The sequence below is a fragment of the Furipterus horrens genome, unplaced genomic scaffold (assembly GCF_987537825.1).
Source record: "Furipterus horrens unplaced genomic scaffold, mFurHor1.1.pri manual_scaffold_9, whole genome shotgun sequence".
Classification (NCBI taxonomy): Eukaryota; Metazoa; Chordata; class Mammalia; order Chiroptera; family Furipteridae; genus Furipterus; species Furipterus horrens.
The window spans coordinates 31,999,431-32,021,787 of record NW_028327179.1 but is presented as its reverse complement, the minus strand read 5'-3'; the positions used below and the strand labels follow the sequence as shown (position 1 = coordinate 32,021,787).

The 22,357-nt window shown below is 34.4% G+C and overlaps 1 protein-coding gene across 1 annotated transcript in view; it reads left to right on the top strand.

Annotated features, from left to right (window-relative positions):
• VPS50 (VPS50 subunit of EARP/GARPII complex) overlaps positions 1–22,357 on the top strand; it is a 118,002-nt gene that overhangs the window by 15,437 nt on the left and 80,208 nt on the right. The window contains exons 3-9 of the mRNA XM_090287224.1: positions 6,468–6,590; positions 7,619–7,690; positions 10,401–10,454; positions 17,249–17,319; positions 18,039–18,156; positions 18,247–18,282; positions 19,600–19,682. Coding sequence (XP_090143350.1) covers positions 6,468–6,590; positions 7,619–7,690; positions 10,401–10,454; positions 17,249–17,319; positions 18,039–18,156; positions 18,247–18,282; positions 19,600–19,682 — 557 coding nt within the window. The remainder of the gene's footprint in view (positions 1–6,467; positions 6,591–7,618; positions 7,691–10,400; positions 10,455–17,248; positions 17,320–18,038; positions 18,157–18,246; positions 18,283–19,599; positions 19,683–22,357) is intronic.

Here is a 22,357-nt window from a genome sequence, read left to right as displayed (position 1 = left end):
AAAGAAAAACACAATTAAGAATTATACAGTGGATTTTTCTCTCTGTACTTCAATTTGTGATGTTTCTTTTCTTCAGCATTACCTTTCAAATGTACAGACATGTGGCAAACAGCTTGATGTTGTTCACTGAAGTTGAGAACATTTTAAAGATAGATTTAAATTAATTCTCCATCTCTAAAGCTATTATCTTTAATGTTTATCTTTCCATAAAAAATAAATTAGAAAATACTTGTCAAAATATAATTATTGAATTAAGAGAAGTAAATAAAAATATTTGGCAGAGTATCAGAGTATTTGCCTTCTGATTTTGTGTTTAGTACATGTTAGTAACTTAGTACCATTCTATGAATATAATCAGTTTTATTCCATGATCTATATCAATGTCTTTTAAAGATATTTTAAAGAAATATTTTTAAAAAACAAATTTGTTTATATTTGAAAGGCTATTAAAATACATTATCCTTATTACTTACGTTTGTTAAAACCTGGACGGAGACAATGCCACTTATTTTTATAACCTTTTATAAAAATCTATAAATCATTTTGCCAAAACCTCCTTTCAAATTGTACCCTTACCGATATTCCACTAGATGGCACTGAAAGACTGAAGAAAAACAGTAGGCTTTGAAAGCTATGTTTTATTCGAAACACAAATGCAAACTGATGAACTGGCTGCTTTGATGGATTATTATTGTTGTTAGTGGGTCTTTAAGAAAATATGCCATTTCTCCACCTAATCAGACATCTGGCAATTCATTACAAATTTATGTGGTATACTTGCATGTATGTTGTTAGGGTGTCTGGGATCTTGAATCCTATTTCATTTGGAAACAGAAAACCTATTTTTGTTAAATACTTTATAATTTTTATAATACTGATTGAATATTGAAAATTCATGTTTTTGTTCTTTTAGGTCTGTATAGATTGTGATAGCTAACTTTTTTTTCTCTAATGCTAACTCGGAGAAGACTATGATTTCTATTTTCAGAATTTATTATAATAGAAAAACGTTTTATGTTGACCTATGAAGAAATGCAAACAGTAAAAAAAGAAAAAACGAGCCTTTGATAAGATTTATCTTGGGAAACCCAAATTCATACTATATGAGTGTAAAATTTCTTCCTTTTCTCGTCCACTTTCTCCCTACACAGTGCGTTCTGTCATGCAGGTATGTAATGTGAACTGTGGTCTGCTAAGCTAAGTTCACAAATGGAAGTTGGCTTCCATTACATATTTTATTTCATAAATTTTCTGTGGGGTTTTGAAACCTGACCTGTGAAACAAAGATTTTACATTCATCTTTTTGTTTGAATAAAAACCTACTGTTGTAGATAATAAGTTTCCCAGTTGTTCTGTGGGTTTAAAAATTAGGTTAAATTACTTTTCAAAATTAAAGAGAGCATTTAATTTAATAAGGCAAGTAGAACTGTTAAGCTATTTATAACTAACTTTTTATACTTGTAAAGGTGAATAGAATTGAAAGTCCTGAACTTGGGTTGGTATTTTTAATTAGTGTGGTATTTTGTATACAGTAGTCCCTCTCTATATCACGGTTCACTTATCGTGGCCTCACTGTATTGCGGGATTTTTAAAATATTATATTTAATTATTTACTGTGGATTTTTTTGCTACATTGTGGGATTTTGCGGTACTGTATACGTATGTTGTTCAAGTTACATAGGTTGAAGAGTGTAGAATATGTTTAAGAACATAAGTAGTGTTTATAAAAATGTGGAAAAGGTTAATAAGGGAGTGGGAAAGGTTAAGGGACTGGGAATGGTTTATAAGTGTGTGGGAAGGGTTTATAAAGCTTTCAAATATATATAAATACTAAAATAAATGTAAGGTTCCTACTTCGTGGATTTTCACCTATCACGGGGGAACCTGGAACGTAACACCCGCGATAAGTGAGGGAATACTGTAATTTGAAAGTAGTGGTTAAATGAAAAATAACAGCTTACGCTTGAGGGCTCCAATTGTTTGTAGACTTGAATCCTCAGTTCTTACAAAACCTTTTGTTTTCGTGTTCAGAGGAATAATGGCCTGGCTAAAACGTTGACTTAAATTTCTGGTTGTTTTTCATTATTTTTTGTAAAGTTATGTTTATGGTGTGCATTTTTATACATATGTTCATGTAGCTTTATCTCAGAGATGATCTAAATGGAAAAATATGCTAGGTTATATTATATGCAACCCTATAGTATATTGTAACTGCTGGAAAAGACAACCTCTAAAATATTGAAGAACTTCTTTGTTGTCTACCACTTTCCTAAAATAATCCTGCTTTGTTTATTGTGTTAAGAAAATATTGACTATTTATGCTTTTTTGATATAGCACCTGGCACAGTGATATATGTGTTGGATATGTTTTATTTTTAGTAAGGGAAAATATGGTTCTAGTATATATAAAAATGTGTTCAAAAAAACAAAACTCAATTGCTGCATTTTATTGCCTCATGATGTCCAGGCACACTCTTCCCTATGATGTTTTTCTACCGTGAGAAACCACCCTCTGTTGCTTAACTTACTGTATGCTTCCCCACTACACTGTTTTAACATATGCTTTGCTTTATATATGTAACCTTATTCCCCCAATTTCTCGAATTTGAAATTGTACCTATTTTCATGGCCTCTAAATGCCACCTCTTCCATCAGATATGATGCCCTTTGTTTTGTCTGTATCTCCCTCTGCTTTGCCCTGTATCATTATTGTTTATTCATCTTAACCTCCTATTATTTGAGGGGAAAGATATATTTTACTCATCTTTGTTTCTGTGTGACCTAGGGTGGAGGATTTTTACATAGTGGGGATTAAAAAAATGTTCAATTGAAATATATGACTTGACTGGGAAAGTAAGGTAATAGAACTTCGGAAGTAGGCAGATTATTTCCTCCTGATTATATGGGAAAAAGACTTGATTTGTTCTTTTTTGCCAAAAGAACTTTTGTTTTTATCCCTTCACAAGGTAATTTATACTTTAATTGTAGTTTTACTCCAGCTTTAACTCCGGGGTGACAATTGATGTACTTTTTCTATATTTTAGGTGTAGGTGATTACCATTGGCAGGCAAGTTGTGGCATATTTGATGGTCTGTAGTTGTTGACAAGTTATTTTTGAATTTTCAAGTTTTACAGAGGTTTTCTAGCACTATTAAGGATAATAAATATTATTTACTTATTTATGTCTGTGTGACATAAAACTTACTATAAAAATAAAATACTTTAAAAATGTTGGTAGTAATATAATAGCAGTCTGTAAGACTGAAATATTTTATTCCCAACTTAGCTTAAGTATCTAATATTATTGTATATTTGTAAAAAGTTACATATTTTAAAATGGTATAAGGAATTTTGTTATCCTTTCCCCCTGATTTTGCCTTCTAAATTTTTTTTGTAGGACATTTTTTGTGTAGTTTGTTTATATGAAATTTTTCCTCTTACATATATATTGGTTGGCAAATTTGGTTCTGATTTAGGTGAAGAATTAGTCTTTTGTATATCTCCAAGCATAGGAAACCAGTCAGCTTATGTGATGGCAAAATTATGGAGTAATTGTGGTAAGAATATGCAGTCTAGATAGATGGCTTCTGTTTTTCCTAATTTAGTTGCATAAACTATCCCTAAAATCATTTAATATTTACTCTAATATTTAGAAATAAATCTTCCATTAAGAGTTTGTGGAAAAATTTGACTATCAAACAAGAACGTGTTTTACCCTTCTTTTGTTCGTATATTCCTTTTTTAAAAATATAACTGTGCAGTTAATTTTAGTTTGATCAGTGGTTATTATCTATACTTTGCCTTGACACCACAGAGCATAGTGATGGAGTAATAAGGAGAAACTCAGTTCTTAAGACATGTTACTGTAATCCAGTCAAGCAGACTGCACTGACGGGAGCAGTCTTACAGCCTGCTGGTGCAGCTGGGATAAAAAGGTGGTCAGGATTCTAAACATAATGGAATTTGTCTGAGTGAATTCAGATTTACGTTTTCACACAGGAGCCATTAAGTTGTGTGAAAGGAGAGTGTATTTTATAGGAATATAGTGTTGAGCATTTGTTTGGGATAGAATCCTACTTTGTGTGCTGTTTTTCTCTTTCTGCCTTTCTTGGTTTTATTCCCTTCCTTATTCCAGGTTACTTAGAGAGTCAGGTGTTACATGTTAGTTCTTTGAAATTATATGAGTTTGCCTGCTCTCTGTGATATAATTGCTTCTCTGGGAAGAAATGACATGTGACCTTTTAAAGAAACACATAACAGATTGTACTCTTTTTTTACAGGTTCATCACATTGTGAAATGTACACTTGTGAGATATTTATAAGTAAAATCATGTTTTCCCTTTGACATTCTTAAGCTTTGTATATTTGTTTCATTGTCATTTTGGGTGTGTGTGTGTGTGTGTGTTTGTTTATGTATGTCCTTTATAGGCGACACAAACTAGGCATGGAGAGACCAAGTAAGTTGCCCAAGGTTAATAGCAGAGTTGCAACTAAAACCTAAGCATCTTTACCTTTAGATCAATCATTTATGTACTATATGGATAACCTCTGTGTAGCAGTATGTCACTGGCATTTATAAATACATTTAAGATGAAAGTGCTCATTCATTGCAATCTATTTAAATTTTTGGCTTAGCTCCATACCTGATGTTTTTCAGTCTTAGCAATTTTTATAATCGTGTGTGTGTGTGTGTGTGTGTGTGTGTGTGTGTATTTGTGGCAACATTGCCATATCCTCACTCACTTGGGCCTTATTCTCATCCTCAGCTTACAGCATTTGAAGCTGCCATTTCAAATGCCTGTGGACTTCTAGGGATGGAGATTGCCAGGATTTTCTGATCTCTCTTCCCATTTGATGTCTCAGCGTCATTTCACTTATCCATTCAGTACAGGGAGGTAGCTTGTGGATAGGCTAGCTGGAAACCCTTCTTCAGGTGGTGTAGGTTTTTAACCCAAGTCTGTTCTACAGCACTGCTGTCCAGGGTGCTATACAGATTAGTGTGTTGTAGATACCCCTGCCAACCCCCCACACCCAGGAGTACAGCCCCAACTGATTTCTTACTGTACTCATAGTATCTAATTGTGTGATGAGCCAGTGATGGCTGTACCTTTGGCCTTTTTTATTTTGTGTATTTTATAAGTTGAGCTTGGGTACTCAAGAGACATTTCTTTTTCATGCACTTTTAATTATGCAGGTTTGATTTCTATAAATGACTTTGCTTTCTCTTCTAAATTTACTGGCATTTTAAATTTAAACAATTAAATATTCTCTTGAGTTTCAGATTTATTGCTCTAATATTTTAGCTTAGGTCTACTAAGAGGAGGTTAATAGGTTTACAAATTTAAAATATAAATTAAAGCCTAACAGATATATTGCCAATATAAAGTATAAAGCTTTTACTTTTTTATATGAGGGTTCTTTTTAATGAAACTATGCCTGCAATAAAATTTAGGGTACCTCTATTTGGAAAATAGTGTCCTCTGATTGACCATACAATTTTGTGTAATTAATTAGAGTTCATTAAGAGTTTTTGTTAAGTATTATTTTAATGACTGTAAAATGATTTAATATACTAGTTTCTTTTTGTGTACTTATGTATTTGAGATTAATGTGAATTAAAAAATCAAATAACTTGTTATATGGCTAATTAGTCTTGATTATTAGTGTGGTTGAGTGAGGGTATCTGGATTACTGAAATATCTCAGTTAATTGAAGGTTTATTCAGTTATGCAGTGAATTTGCATGGGATAAGGATGTTGACATTAGAGGTAGAGATTTGTCTGCCTAGCTCTTTTTAGTTATGTCAAGTCATAGAAGCTCCATTCTGTATTATTAGAAAGAAGCATTTGGTCAAATACAGAGCACTAGGTTCATAATCATATCATTAATTGCAGTTATTAGTACACTTTAAAGGAGGTCTCATATAGACTTACAGAGCTAAAGTTGTGAACCTTTTTCTGGAGCCAGTGTTTCTTGGCTGAGCAGTGAGATTTCCAGCAGAAGGAAGGATGTCTGCTGCTCAGGGTTCCAATACTGATTGTGCCCTAAAAGTCACTGAGATGTTTTTTCCTGTTTATCTGTGATAAGACAGATTTTAGAATGTTGTCAAATGATGAAAACGTGTATATGTGTGATATGTAAATATGACAGATACTAGGTGGTTACTTTGCTTTTTCCTTTTGTTAGACATCTAAGTTCTCTCAATTACTAGTTGGTACACAAGGAATTGAAAATAAATCTAAATTATGAAACTGGCTGTTTTTTCTTCAGTAGATGGATAGTTTATAGTGTTGGGTTATTCTAATTTTCCATGAACTCTCCTGTTTTCTATCAGTTTGTCTCCTTGATTAGAATGGCTCCCAGGAGATTCATGATTGTTAAGACAGATGATTATTTTATTTCCATGCAGATAGACTTGTAACAACTACAAGTATGTGATTGTGATTGTGATTTTTTTTTTCTTAAAGGAAGAATTCCGAGAGCTTCGAGAACAGCCTAGTGATCCTCAAGCTGAACAAGAACTAATTAATAGTATTGAACAAATATATTTTTCTACGGATTCATTTGATATTGTTAAATATGAGCTAGAGGTAAAAAAATTTCATTAAAACCTATCTAAAGCCTATTTGTTTCAGTGATCAAATTTGAGATTTGAATGCTTTTTAGGGGTGTTATATATTTTGATACCAGGGTTGGTCTATGATGACCATATTGTGATTAAATGAATTGTCAGCATTGTTTAAAGATGAAATTATTTTTAAAAATGTAAAATTAAGTGCAGCTGTAGAATCCAGGAAATATTTGTGTAGTTTTGGTTTTTAACTGTTAACATACAATGTGTTAGTGTGCTGCTTCTATTTTATTTTATATTGGCTAAATATGTTTAGAAAAGCTGTAGGACTTTTAGTCATGGAGATATATTTACATAATTATTTAGTCATGATAAATATCCCTATGCCATAATGTTTACAACATTGGCATTTTAAATTTATAGGGACTTCAACAAAAAAAAAGTAAAATTAGGTTTTAGATAAAACCAAATACAATGTGATATACATACTTTATATGCAGTACATACAAACTCATTCTCCAGCTCATTGCGAGGTTTCATCAATTATTTGACTGAAACTTGGAGTCTAACTTGAAGTTGCACATCTATACCATGGAATATGTTTTTTGTTAGACCTCCATACTATCCTCTGAAAGCCAGTGTATAATCTAGAATGTACTCCAGCAACTGTCACTGTCATACTGTAGTGCTTAGTTACTACTCACAGTTTTTCAGAGGGGAGATCTGTTTGGGGACTTCCTCACGTTCCCCTGTCACAGGTCATGGAAGCAGTGTCTCCCAGGCCAGCACTAACGGGCTTTCCTGGAGGCTGGAGGCAGCAGCAGTGGAGATAGTGGGCTGGGTGAGGAGCGCCAGAGGGTTGGGTAACAAAAGTGTGTAGGCTTTTGTGTTTGGAGTCTGTTGGGGGAAGTGGGCAGGACAGGAGGAATGGATGCAAATGGAATGTGATATTGTTTTGTATGCAGTTTGTAAGTCAGAATTGTACAGGTAATGACACCAAACTAAACAATGTGTATTTTACTTTTCTCTAATGGGTTTGATTTTTAGAAGCTCCCTCCTGTTCTCAATTTGCAAGAATTAGAGGAGTACAGAGACAAATTGAAACAACAGCAAGCTGCAGTAAGTAAACACATTTCTTTGTGCCATAGCTGTAAATGAAACACAGCAGAAAGGTGTCATGTTTTCAGATTTTATGATTTAACTAATATCTTGACATGCTAAACATCTTATTTTATATGACTGATTCAAATGATATATACCGGTATATTAAAATTTAATGCCTATTCAAGTTTCCCTCTCATTACCTTGATATATTTGCTTCTAGAATCCTAAAGGTGATCAAAGAATTTTGAAATTTATTTTATTTTTTCAGATTACTAAGTACTTTTAGGCTGCTTGTCATGCAAAATTACTCACAGTTTTGTGATGGAGGTTTGTGTGTGTGTGTGTGTGTGTGTGTGTGTGTGTGTGTGTGTGTTTCACCTAGAATAAAGGTCCCCACTTCTAGTTGAAAGACATCCAAAGAGAATATAGGGACAGGATTCAGAAAGTCTGAATTGTAGTCACTATTTAATTGTGTGACATTGGGCAAGTTCCTTACCTTTGGTAAATCTCTTTGTGAAGTGATGGGTTAGACCTACATTTCTAATGCTGTGAAGGTTTCTGATTCTGTATTTTCCTCACATTAGGCTGAACTTTAAAAAAAAAAAAATCCAGACTATACTGTAGAAGATTAAATAGTGGTTGTACGTGGTCTTGTTAAATTTTTTAATACTAAAGGAGCGATACTTACCTGTTGAATTTAAGGTCGAATTTAATAAAATAGCTGACAGATAGAGGAACATGCAATCATGCACTAACTATATAATGATGGTTAGGTCAACAACCATATACAGTGGTTGCCCCATAACATTAAAATGGATTATAAGCAAAAGCTTTGTGATGTTCAAGGGAAGGGCTGGACCGGACTAAGGTGTTGAAATCCCTGCTAGCTCTAGGTGGTTTAAATAAAAGAGGAGGCTAAGCGTTCTGTACCCCTGCCAATTGCCTGCTAGAGGCTGTGGCCAGGAGTTGGGAGCAACGGGGTGGAGGGGAGCCTGGGCACCCTATCTCTTTTTCCTCCCCAGTCCTATTACTTACTCTTCCCTCCCTCTTTCTCTCCCTTTCCCTCTCCCTTTTATTATTTCTCCTTTCAAGCTTTATCTCTCTTGGCCTCTTTCAATCTCTGCTTTCCCTTCTTTCTTTTTTCCCCCTCCTTCCTTCCCTCCTCCTAACATACACTCTCCCTTCCATGTCTGCCTTTCACAGCTCTCCCTCTGCCCCCACCAACGTGTGTGCTGCACATACACTTTATCTTTTCTAATATATTTTTACTGTACCTTTTCTATGTTTAAATGTTTACATACACAAATACCATTGTGTTAGAGTTGCCTACTTTATTCAGTACAGTAAAATGCTATACAGATTTGTAGCTTAGGAGCAATAGATTGTATCATGTAGCCTGGGTGTTTAGTAGCTATATGATGTTTTCACAGAAGGATGAAATTGCCTAACAGCACTGTTCTCAGAACCTGGTTGTTAGGCATTGAATGACGGTTTACTACTTTTTCTGTTGCTTTACAACCGGAAGTCTCAGTGTATGTTGGGATCTCTCTGGGGATAGCAGCCATGGGAGCACTAAAGGGTTGCATAGAAAAAAATATGTTGAACTTTTGGAGAATTAGATTTCAGGAGATGGTGGCATCTTTTTGCCTTCTCATGGTTTTCAGCATATTTAAATATGCACTCCTCCACCTGTGTATTTTAATGTGGTGGTATTTTTTTGAGAACCTGCCCCATCACACAGTGACCTTTGGAATTTGATAATTCTGGCCTTGTAATTGTGGGACTGTGGGCAAGTGACTACTGTTTTAAGATTACTCATTTGGAAGATGAGGAAGCATGTAACTCATTTCTGCAGATTGGCTTGAATGCTAATTGAGATACTGTAGGAAAAGCACTTAGTGCACTGCTTGGCACAGTGCAGACTAACAATAACTACATTATCTATTTTTTTAATAAAGCCCAATATGGTAACATTAGGTGGGTTTTTGTCTTAGTGCATCTATACAAATTCATATCTATATAGATATATCTGTACATACATACACATATATACACACACACACACACACACACAAAGCAAAGCAGATTAAGAAGATTGGAAAGGATGAATGCAATGTGTAAATATGTGTGTAATATTTTGTTCTCAGCTGGCCTGGGGAAAGGGTTTCTTGAGCAACATTCACTAAATACCTTCAGCGTGTCATGCTTTGTGCTAGGCTTGGTATCTCACAGTGTAGTCTGATAGGGGCCCCTGAAATTGTGAAATAAGAACCTCATGGTCAAAATCATTATAATTCTAACTTGCATATTAACATTATTCATGGAATTGGCCAAGAAAACCTGAGATATGTTTCCCAGATATTGTCTTCATGAATTTAGTTAATTAAACATTTATTTATGTTAACCTGTTTCTCTTGTAAAGGAAATTTTGAACCTTTAAAGGTGATTAAACTTTTGTGAATGTTATTTAAATCAGATAACCATATTCATCATTAATAGTTAAAATGACCATTTATTGAGTTTCTATTAAGGCCCAAGTACTGTGCTCTGTATTATACATCTTTTACTAATTTTATAGACCAGAGAAATATGTGTGGTCATAACATGTTGTAGAATTTATAGGGAAAGACCTGTGGAATATTCTTGGAAAAATTTTAAATATAAAAAGTAATAGGAAATATGAGGATTTTTCTTACTTTCTTTGTTTGATTACATGTTTTTATAGGTCTCTAAAAAAGTAGCAGATTTAATCCTTGAGAAGCAGCCTGCTTATGTAAAGGTAGGATAATATTTGTTATTTTCAATCTTGAAATTTAAAAAATGTTTGAGTGAGTTACTCCTAAAACTGTTGAAGTATTTTAATTTATCCTTTAGAGTATAGTTCTGTAGCAACATCTTGACTCTTTTGGGGGTATGGTTGTGTGTGTGTGTGTGTGTGTGTGTGTGTGTTTTTCTCATTTGGGGAAATTTACCAAACTGAAGAAATGAAAGAGTTTTTAGATCCAAGAGTTTTTAGATCCAAGTTTTTAAATGGAAGCTATACTAACCTCCTCCCATGACCAATCTGAAATTACAACTAAATGGTAGAGAAATCATCCATTAATAACCAACTGACTACTAGATAGAAAAAAGCCTTACAACTGTGAACAGATAGAAGAAACCCCTTCACTAAATGTGACTGGTAGGGAGTGCAGAGATGTGAGACGGCTGGCTAGGCTCCAACAGGAGGCAGCTGAAGATCCAGAGGGATATTTCAGTGGCTGGGGGTTCCCCTGAGAAGTGTGGGGTCTAAACCCCAAGCTAGGCTCCTCAGGCTACAGCTGGAAAGGAACCCAGGTAACATCCAGTTGTGAAAAGCAGCGGGGTTTCTGCCTGCCAGGGAGAGATGACTGGAGTCACAGAGAGCCTTGTAAAGGGCCAACACACAAGATTTTATTTGCAGCCACTTACCCTGGGCTCTGGCAAAGTACGATTAGAGTAGACTAGAGACACTTGAGGAGAGTCTGGGGTTGGTGGCTCTGGGGAGAGAACTGAAGGAAGAGCTGCCAGGATCTCTGTGCTGAGTCATTCCCCATACTGTAGAAGCCATCTTTCTCAGGCAGAGAAAGTCTCTCCAAGTGGCATCAGCCTGAGGGGAAGTAAGAGGCCTGCTCGAAGGAGTTACTCTGCCCCATCCTGTAGAACTTAAGCCCAGTTGCTAATTACAGCTTGATTAGATTAATACCTGATTGGCTTAATGACTGATTTGTTTAGTTACTAAGGCAGAAAATTCATAGAAGTAGCCAAAATGGGAAGACAAAGAGACTCCAGATGAAAGAAAAAGAGAATTCTACAGAAGAAGAACTAGATGAAATGGAGGCAAGCAGTTTATCAGATAGAGAGTTAAGAGTAATGTTTATAAGGCTACTCAAAAGCATGAACAAAGACATAGAAATCATTAAAAAAGGACCAGTCAGAAATAACAAATGCAATGTCTGAAATAAATAATACACTGGAAGGAATAAATAGTAGGTTAGGTGAAGTAGAGGATCACGTCACATTGGTGATTTGGAAGATAAGGTAAGAAAAAACACACAGGCAGAGCAGAAAAAAGAAAAAATAATTTTAAAAAATGAGAGCTTAAGAAACATTTTGACAACATGAAGTGGGACAACATACACATCATGGGACTACAAAAAGGAGAAGAGATTAAGCAAGGGATCAAGAACCTATTTGAAGAAATAATGACTGAAAACTTCCCTGATCTGGTGAAGGAAAATGACACACAAGTCCAGGAGGCTCAGAGAGTCCCAAATAATTAGGACTGAAAAAGGCCTACGCCAAGACACATCACGTTTAAAATGATAAGGCTTAAAGACATGGAGAGAATCCTAAAAGCGTCAAGAGAAAAGCAGGTAGTTAACCTACAAGGGAGCGCCAGTTAGACTGATATCTGATTACTCAATGGAAATACTTTAGGCCAGAAGGAATGGTGTGAAATATTCAAGGTGATGAAAAGCAAGGACCTACAACCAAGGCTACTTTATTCAGTAAGGTTATCATTTAAAATTAAAGGAGAAATAAGGAACTTCCCAGACAAGAAAAAGCTAAAGGAGTTGGTTAACACCAAACCAGCCTGCAACAAATGTTAAAGGGTTTGCTTTAAGAAGAAGAAAAAGAGAAATAAATAAAAAACCAGAGGAAAAAGTCTAACAATAAAATGGCACCACATTTGTATCTATCAATAATCACAGTAAGTGTTAATGGCTTAAATGCTCCAACCAAAAGACATAGAACAGCTGAATGGATAAGGAAACAAGATCCATATATATGCTGCCTCCAAGAGACCCATCTCAGATTGAAAGATACAGACAAAAAGTAAAGGGATGAAAAAAGATATTTCTTGTAAATGGAAGAGCAAAACAAGCTGAAGTAGCAGTATTTATATCTGACAAAAGAGACTTTAAAGCCAAGACTATACTAAGACACAAAGAATGACGCTACATAATGAAAAAGGGAACAATCCAACAAGAGGATATAACCCTAGTAAACATGTTTGCACCCAACATAGGAGCACCTAAATATGTAAAGCAAATGTTGATGGACACAAAGGGAGAGCTTGACAGAAATACAGGCATAGTTGGGGATTTTAACACCCCATTGACTTCAATGGATAGATCTTCCAGACAGAAAATCAACAAGGAGACAGCCATCTTAAACAACACACTAGATCAAATGGATTTAATTGATATCTTCAGAGCATTTCACTCCAAAGCAACAGAATACAGTATTCCTTCACTTACCGTGGGTATTACATTCCAGACCCTCCCACCCCCATGAAGTAGGAACCTTACATTTATTCTACACTCTTAAACCTACGTAACTTTAACAACATACGTATGCTACTAGTACTGCAAAATCCTGCGATATAGCGAAAAATCCGCAATAAATAATTAAATATAATATTTTAAAAAATCCCGCGATACAGTGAGGCTGCGATATAAGTGAACCGCGTTATAGCGAGGGACTACTGTATAGAGAACGTTTTCTAGGATAGACCACATATTAGGACACAAAACAAGTTTCAATAAATTTAAGAAGATTGAAATTATATCAAGCATCTACTCTGACCACAATATTATGAAACTAGGAATTAATCACAAGAACTGAAAAATGTGCAAAGACATAGAAGCTAAATAACATGTTATTTAAAAATGCATGGGTCAACAACAAGATCAAGAAAGAAATCAAAAGAGACCTTGAAACAAATTGAAATGTGGACATGACAATCCAAAATCTGTGGAACACTTGGAAAGCAATCCTGAGAGGGAAACTCATAGCATTACAGGCCTATCTCAAAAAAATAAGAGAAAGCTCAAATAAGCAATCTAACTTCACACTTAAAAGAACTTGAAAAAGAACAACAAACAAAGCCCGGAGTGAGTAGAAGGAAGGAAATAATGAGATCAGAGGAGAAATAAATGAAAAATGTAATAGAGTCTAAAAAAATGATACGAAAGATCAATGAATTCAAGAGCTGATTCTTTGAAAAGATAAACAATATTGCACACCTTTAACCAAACTCACTAAGAGAGAAAATGACCCAAATAAATAAAATCAGAAGTGAAAGAAGAGAAATAACAACAGACACCAACGAAATACAAAAGATTGTAAGAAAATATTATGAACAACTACATGCCAACAAACTGGACAACATGGATGAAATGGATAAATTCCTAGAAACATAAAGTCTTCCAAAACTAAATCAGGAAATATTAGAGAATCTGAATAGACAGATTACAGCTAGTGAAATTGAAGTAGTAATAATAAAAAACTCCCAACAGACAAAAGCCCTGAACCGGATGGCTTCACAGGGGAACTTTACCAAACATTCCAGAATAATTAACACCCCTGCCTCTCAAACTATTTTATAAAATTCAAGAGGAGAGAAGACTCCCAAACTCATTTTATGAGGCCAGCATTATCGTAATTCCAAAACCAGATAAAGACACTACAAAGAAAGAAAATTATAGCCAATATCTCTGATGAACATAGATGCTAAAATCCTCAACAAAATAATAGCAAACTGAATACAGCAATGCATCAAAAAGATCATACACCATGATCAAGTGGGATTTATTCCAGGAATGCAGGGTTGGTATAACACTTGCAAGTCAATAAATATGTTTCCCCACATAAACAAAATGAAGGATAAAAACCACACGATCATATCAATAGATGCAGAAAAAGCATTTGATAAAACCCAGTACCCATTTATGATAAGAACGTCCCAAAAAGTGGGACTAGAGGGAACATTCCTAAACATAATAAAAGCCATAATAAAGGCCACATATGACAAGCCCACTACCAGCATCACACTTAATGGGCAAAATCTACAAGCATTCCCCCTAAGATTGGGAACAAGACAGTGATGTCCACTTTCATCTCTGTTATTCAACATAGTACTGGAAGTTCTAGCCACAGCAATCAGACAGGAGGAAGAAATACAAGGTATCCAAATTGGAAAGGAAGTAGTAAAACTGTCTTTATTTGCAGATGACATGATTCTGTATATAGAGAACTCCAAAGAGTCCATCAAGAAACTACTAGAACTGATAAATGAATTCAGCGAAGTAGCAGGATACAAAATTAATATCCAGAGATCTGTTGCATTTTTATATGCCAATAATGAACTAAGAGAAAGGGAAACCAAGAAAACAATCCCATTCACATTTGCTTCAAAAAGAATAAAGTACCTAGGAATAAGTCTAACCAGGGTGTAAAAGACCTGTACTTGAAAAATTATAAGACATTGTAGAAAGAAATTGAAGAAAATACAAATAAGTGGAAGCATGTATTGTGTTCATGGATAGGAAGAATTAACATCATTAAAATGTCCATATTACACCAAGCAATCTTTAGATTCAATGCGATTCCCATCAAGATTCCAATGACATTTCACAGAACTAGAAAAAGTATTTAAAAAATTTATATGGAATCACAGAAGAACCCTGCATAGCAATAGTGATACTTAGAAAAAAGAACGAAGTTGAAGGAATCAGGCTACCTAATATCCAATGGAACTCTTTGGAGATAGTAATCAAAATAGCATGGTACTGGCATAAAAACAGACACATAGAGCAATGGAACAGAATAGAGAGCCCAGAAATAAACCCACACCTTTATAGTCACTTAATATCCAACAGAGGAAGCAAACACCTACAGTGGGCTAAAGATAGTTTATTCTATAAATGATGTTGGGAAAATTGAACAGATGTATGCAGAGAAATGAAACTAGACCATCTGCTTACACCACACAAAAGAATAAACTCAAAATGAATCAAAGATTTAAATGTTAGAAACAAAACCATAACAATCCTAGAACAAAACATAGGCAGTAAAATCTCAGACATAGTTCATAGTAATTTTTATTGGATATATCTCCCCAGGTAAGGGAAACAAGAAAAAATAAATGGGATTACATCAAACTAAAAAGCTTTTGCATAGCAAAGGAAATCATCAACAGAAAAGGAAAACCCACAGAATGGGAGGACATATTTGCTGATACATCTGATGAGGGGTTAATATCCAGAATCTATAAAGTACTTACATAACTCAACATCAAATAAACAACCCAATTAAAAAATGGGCAAAGGACATGAATAGACAGTTCTCCAAAGATACCATACAGATGGCCAGTAGACATATTAAAAGATGCTCAACATCACTAATCATCAGAGAAATGCAGATTAAAACCACAATAAGATACCACTTGACACCTGTCCAAATAGCTATTATTAATAAATCAATAAACAACAAATGCTGGCAAGAATGTGGAGAAAGGGGAACCCTTTTGCACTGTTGGTGGGAATGCAGACTGGTGCAGTCACTGTGGAAAACAGTATGCAGATGCCTCAAAAATTAAATGGATCTGCCTTTTGACCCAGCGATCCCACTTTGGGGACTATATACAAAGGAACCCAAAATGCTGATTCAAAAGAATATAAGCACCCCTATGTTCATTGCAGAGTTATTTACAATCATCAAGATATGGAAGCAGCCTGAGTGTCCATCAATAGATGGTTGGGTAAAACAACTGTGGGACATTTACATAATGGAATACTACTCAACAGTAAAAAAAAAGAAAATTTTACTGTTCGTGACAGTATGGATGGACCTGTAGAACATTATGCTAAGTGAAATAAGCCAGTCAGAGAAAGACAAGTACCACATGATTTCACTTATGTGGAATCTAATGAACAAACTGAACTAACAAGGAAAATGGGGACAGACTCATAGATGGATAGCAGATGACAGCTAGTTGTGGGGGGAGGTTAGGAGGTGGAGGAATTGAACAAAAAGGAAAAAGGACTCATGGGCATGGACAACAGTGTGGTGAACTGAGGGGAGTGGGTTATAAGGGGAATAAAAGGTAGTGTAGAAAAAATTCAGTAAAGATTTTTAAAAAAAGGGATGAAAGTTTTTATAACTCATTCTAAAGTAACCTCTTTGGTTTTCCAAACTGTAGACTAGCCAGGGGAAATTGCTTCTATGTATTTTGTGACATTGCTCAATGGCAGTGTTAACAATCTGTTTTTGAAATACGATAAAATTGGAATTGTTTGGCTAAATATGCCTTTTCGTTAGAAAATCAGAGACTTCAAAATCCGTTGAAATATCTACTAGTGTTCAAATGGAAGACATTCATTGTCAAAGCATACTAGCAAACAGAATCACATTTGACTTATCCTTGATGACCTTGTGAAATTCTGTTGGGTAAACATTTAAATGGATTTTTAGTTTTTGTTTATGACTGTGTAAAGCAGATTGGGTCTTGATTTCTTTACAAGCAATACTAACTAAATATTTGTCTTATGTCACTATGAAAATCAATTGGAGGTTGTCATTTAAAATAATTTTGTTGAAAAATATACCAACAATTTTCGGGTTCAGTTTTTTTTTTTTTTTTTGCCACTTTCCTTTCCAAGCAGGCTTTTCTTTGAAACACACTGAAGTTTTTGTTAAGAGTTCCATATGAATGGGAAAGAAAAATAAAATGCCTCAAATAATAATCTATTCATAATTTTTCCATAGGAACTTGAAAGAGTTACTTCACTACAGACAGGTCTTCAGTTAGCTGCTGTTATCTGCACAAATGGGAGGAGGTATTGCATTTGATGATATTTTGTTCTTTAAGCTGGAAAACATTTCAAGAAAAACTGAAACTGTCATTGATAATTGATTTTTTTTTCATTATGACTATGTCATAGTTTCTAGAATACCATTTAGTAACAACATACTTTTATGTTATGATTCAAAACTTCAGCAAGAAGGTATGTGAGAAATGTCTGTAAAGCTAGTTATGGCTTAAAAATAGTACTGTTTTTGTATTGCTTAGATAAGTGCTTCTCAAACTATGGTGAAGGACCAGTTTTGTTTTTTTTCTTTTTAAGTTTCTACCTTGTTACTGAATGTTACTTTTGTAAAATGCAACAAAAATGAAGTACTAGGGAAATGGAAGAAAAGCAACCAAAGGCATACAAAATACAATCCCAATTATTTTATTATTCATTCATGAAACATGAATTTATTATGTCAACTTTTGGTTTAAATGTTTTTAAGTGCTTAATCTCAATTTCTGTACTTTTCTTCTGATGGACCAGTAACAGTTTGAGGACTGGCACTAGTCTACCTCCCACACTTTGTGTAATGGTGTCTTAGATTGGGCTGTTGAATAAATTTGTCAAATAGATTTGTGATAGTAGTCATAATCCCGGGTTTTAAGAGTAATCAAGGATACTACCTTGTCAGTTGTTTATTGTTCTGTGTGGATAGATTCTTATTATAATAGAAAAATTTAACTATTTATTGTTTACTTTTACAGACACTTGAATATTGCAAAGGAAGGTTTTACTCAAGCTAGTTTAGGCCTACTCGCAAATCAAAGGAAACGTCAGTTGCTGATTGGACTTCTGAAATCACTGAGAACTATAAAAACATTGGTATATACAGGTTACTTTTTAAAAATTAAAATTTAATTTTATGGTTGAAACAGATTTTTACCTTTGAATTTTTTTTTTTTTTTTCTCCAGCAAAGAACAGATGTGCGCTTAAGTGAAATGCTAGAGGTAAGTTAACAAGGCTAGGCAATTTAGTGATCCTGATAATATTACATATAAAAATTGTAGTGAAAAAATTCAGATGAGCATTTTTCTCAAATTATTATGTGGTGTAAAGAGCGTTTTTAGACATGCTTGCTCTAGAGCATTTTTCTGTTGACACAATGTACTTCATTTAGAAAAATTGATTTGGAGAAATGTTTAGTTTGTAGCAACCTGGGAATGTTAACTTTAGTATTTTTTTAATTGTAATTGCACTCAAATAGCAATAAAATTACCTTTTTCATCTAACATATGGTAGTGATTTAAAGCATATTTCATATAATAGTTTGTTTGGTATCTCATATATTGGTTTTCTGAGTGAGCCATGTGTTTCCTGTTTCATGGTTTCTGAGCATTCTCAATCTACTTCTGTTATAAGGTTCCCAAAAGCCTCATGTTATATGTGTGTTTCCCGATTAACACTTGAGCTCCTTTGGGTAGGTATTTTGTCATTCCAGCATCCCCAGTGATTTGAATTGCTTTGTTGAATTTAGATACGAGCTCAAGGAAAAATATTTTTAGGGTTTTCTGTGTAATCACTGTATTACTTCTAAACTATTGCCACTAAACTGGGGTTTGAGAAATCCAAATGAAAAATTCTTGTGGCATTAAATTACTGTTTACATGTTTAAAAAACATTCTGAGGCTACTAAAGGAAATTTTACTTTTTTCCAAATTTATTTGCTTAAAATATTTCTTGGTTTTAGAACTGTTGAATATTGTGGTAGAACTGTTGAATGTTGACTACAGGAAGAATGCATATTGTTTTGAAACGTTACTGAAAGAAATATTAATAGTTAAAGAACACCTTCCCCGTGGAGCAGCTTATGATGCTTTATAGGCTTTATCCACATGTCATGATCACAGAGAGCTTTATTGTGTATTTGAGGGAACAAAATATATACTTTTTAATTTATTGATTTTAGACAAGAGAGTAAAATCAATTTGTTGTTTCATTTAGTTATGCATTCATTAGTTGTATGTGTCCTGACCAGGGATTGAACCAACAGCCTTGGAGTATTGGGATGATGCTCTAACCAACTGAGCTACTAGCCAGGGCCAAGATTTTTTCTATACATACATTACATACGTTTTAGGTCTGGACTTAGCTGCCTCTTTTATTTTATTATTTATCTGTTGTTGGTATTGTAATTCTTATAGAAAAGGAATTAAACTGTTCTGGTACTGTAGCTTTTGGATAGAGTATGAACTGAGATTTGTTTTCTTATGGAGCTTTAAGAAAAATGTTTCCAATCTAATGACTTCTCTTGTTGTTATATTAAGGAGGAAGACTATCCAGGAGCTATTCAGTTGTGCCTAGAATGTCAGAAAGCTGCCAGCACTTTTAAACATTACAGTTGCATAAGGTAATACAAAAATTTTAAAACTGATTTTTGTTGCCTGTTTTTAATGTAGGAGTTGTGTAACAAACAATGTTAATAAACATTAAATAGTAAGTACTCTGTGCTCTGTGCTTTTAGCATTTTTGTTCATAACTGAGCAGTTCAGTAAAATAATAAATAATAATTCATAAGGTGAGAAAGATCAGATACTTTTCTTTTAGATCAGATACTTCTTAATCCTACTCTTTCTTTTCACCTCACTGAAACTCATAATTTTCCAATGTGATTGACTTCATTTTTATAGAGTAGTAGAGAAGAATAAATTTATCTGTTCATGTCTCCATTTCATCTCCTGGGAATTCTTCCTCCTTAACTCTGCCCAGCTTATAAATATTGAGAATGTTATTATAGTTTGTTTTTCAGATTCACATAGTTCTAGTGTTTGGCTCATCTGGATAAGAATATTTTTTGGAAAATTTAAGTGGAAACTCACTTTATATAATAGTCATGCTTGTAATATTTACGTGACTATAGATTTAATGTGTTACATCTTTAGTTATTTAAAAAATGTACAGTGTAAAAATGGTTACTACATCCTTTGGTATTAGTTCTAACTTTATTAATGGATTTTTGGTAAGCTTGAAAAAGAAGGTTTTGTATTACTGATGACAGTATGTTGGGGAGGCTCTAGTCCCCAGGTGTTATTTCCATCATTCCTCTAAAACCACCACAAATAAACATACAATATAAGTCAAATAGTGTCCTAGCCGAGCAAACCCAGTTTCAAATTAAATTCCTATCTATCGTAGAATATAGCCCCTTAGTCTCTACTGTGTAGAAATGCTGGCAGTCAGTGAGCATGACTCACTGGTGTTGTCGATATTGATTGCTAGTATTTGAAAAGTAAAAAGATTATGATAGACCAAAACATTAATACAACTTTGAATTAAGTTTTTTCTTTTAATATACTCTGGCTTCATAGGTCTCTGCTGAGTGTGGGATAGGGCTAGATATTTCCTTCTTTGAGATGCTCCTTAAATATTTATGGCATTTTTCTTTAGGATCATGCATGTTTAAGCAACATAATTTTTTATTGATTAGGAACTACATAATTGGGTAGTACCAGTGATAGTCTGGTTCTATCCATTTTGACAGTGATTAAACTGTCAGTATGAAAAAATTGATTATGTCATATACACTTTTTAAATTGAGTTAATAGAGAATTAGCTCTAGTATGTTGAATGTATTTGAAAATTTTTACAAGGCTTTTGGGTCCTGGAAAAGGATAGCACACATTTAGTTTACTTTGTGGATAAATCCATTATACTAAGAACATCTCAGTTATGATTATATGAATATAATCCAGGCAGTTATGTATTTACTGAGTGTGTATTATACGCCAGGTGCTTTGTTTTGGAATTGACTGTGTAGTGACTATCCATGTGATACATAATGTAACCAGTATTCTTTCTGGTTTTCTAGAGAACATAATTGATTGAGAAGGACTTGGACTGAAGAAGGCGCAAGTGGGATGGGCCTTAGGGAGAAGGAAGTTGAGCTTACAGAGGAAGCATTGGGATCTCACTCTCCTCAGGGGGTCAAGAGGAAGGAGGGCCTGAAGGAGAAGCAGAAGGAGTTAGCTAAGCCAGGATCTGAGGGGTTGTGGATATGAGAGTACTGGAATCATGATGAAGTCTTCGTTGCAGAGATGCCAAGCAAAATGAGGACTAAAAATATCCCTCTGTTGGCTTTCTAGCAACAAAGAAACCAGAGTTGACTTTGTTGGGGACAGATTTGGTTGGTGTATAGGTGTAGAATGAGGAAATTTTATCAAGAGAGATATGCAATTGAGAGGGTAAAACCTGAATAATTGAAAATCGATGGGAGAGAAAGAGTTGGAAAATAGAGAATATAATATTAAGGCTTTGCAGGGATTGTGGCAGAGATTGACTTCGAGGGAATGGATGTGGAAATTTGGTAGCAGGAAATTGAGGGAGTTGGTGACATGTGTTGACACTTTATTTTTCCATTAAATAGGAATTTTATTTTAGCTGTGCTAAAGTAAATATTTTACTGGATGAGAGTTAACTATAAAAAATGTTTTTGAAAGAAACTCTTTTGGGCTTCTTCAAGTTAGCATGAAGTAGCTTCTAAGTATTTTTTCATTAATGTAAATAGTGATGTGTGGAGGAGGTGTGACTACAGCTATCTGACCTGGTCACATTTGAAATTGGAAAGATCTGTAATGATGATTTATATTAATAATTGTTTCATTTTAGAAGATACAGTATATAAGAACTATGCTGTGTTTACATATGTGAACCATCCAAGTAATAATGAGAATAGTTTTTCTTATTCTCTGAAAATAGGTAGAAATACATGCACAAATACATTGATGGCCAAGGAATTCATTGTAATGGGGTTTCTTGGGAAAACTGTTAGAATTGTGTTTTTAACTTGGGGATTTAGTGACAATGTCAAGGTGGCTCCGGGAGGCTCAGAGAGCAGAGGTACTTGCTGGAATCATTTGGAGGAGACAGCCCCTCCACAGCAAGTCTTCTCCCCCACATACCAGCCCGTTGCCTTTGCTAGCCACCGGTCATCCTGCCTAACCCAGTCCACATTTCCCTTCACCTCTTATTTAACCCTTTTGTTCCTAGTTGGGAGAACATGAGAAGTTTGTTCACTTCTTGTAGATA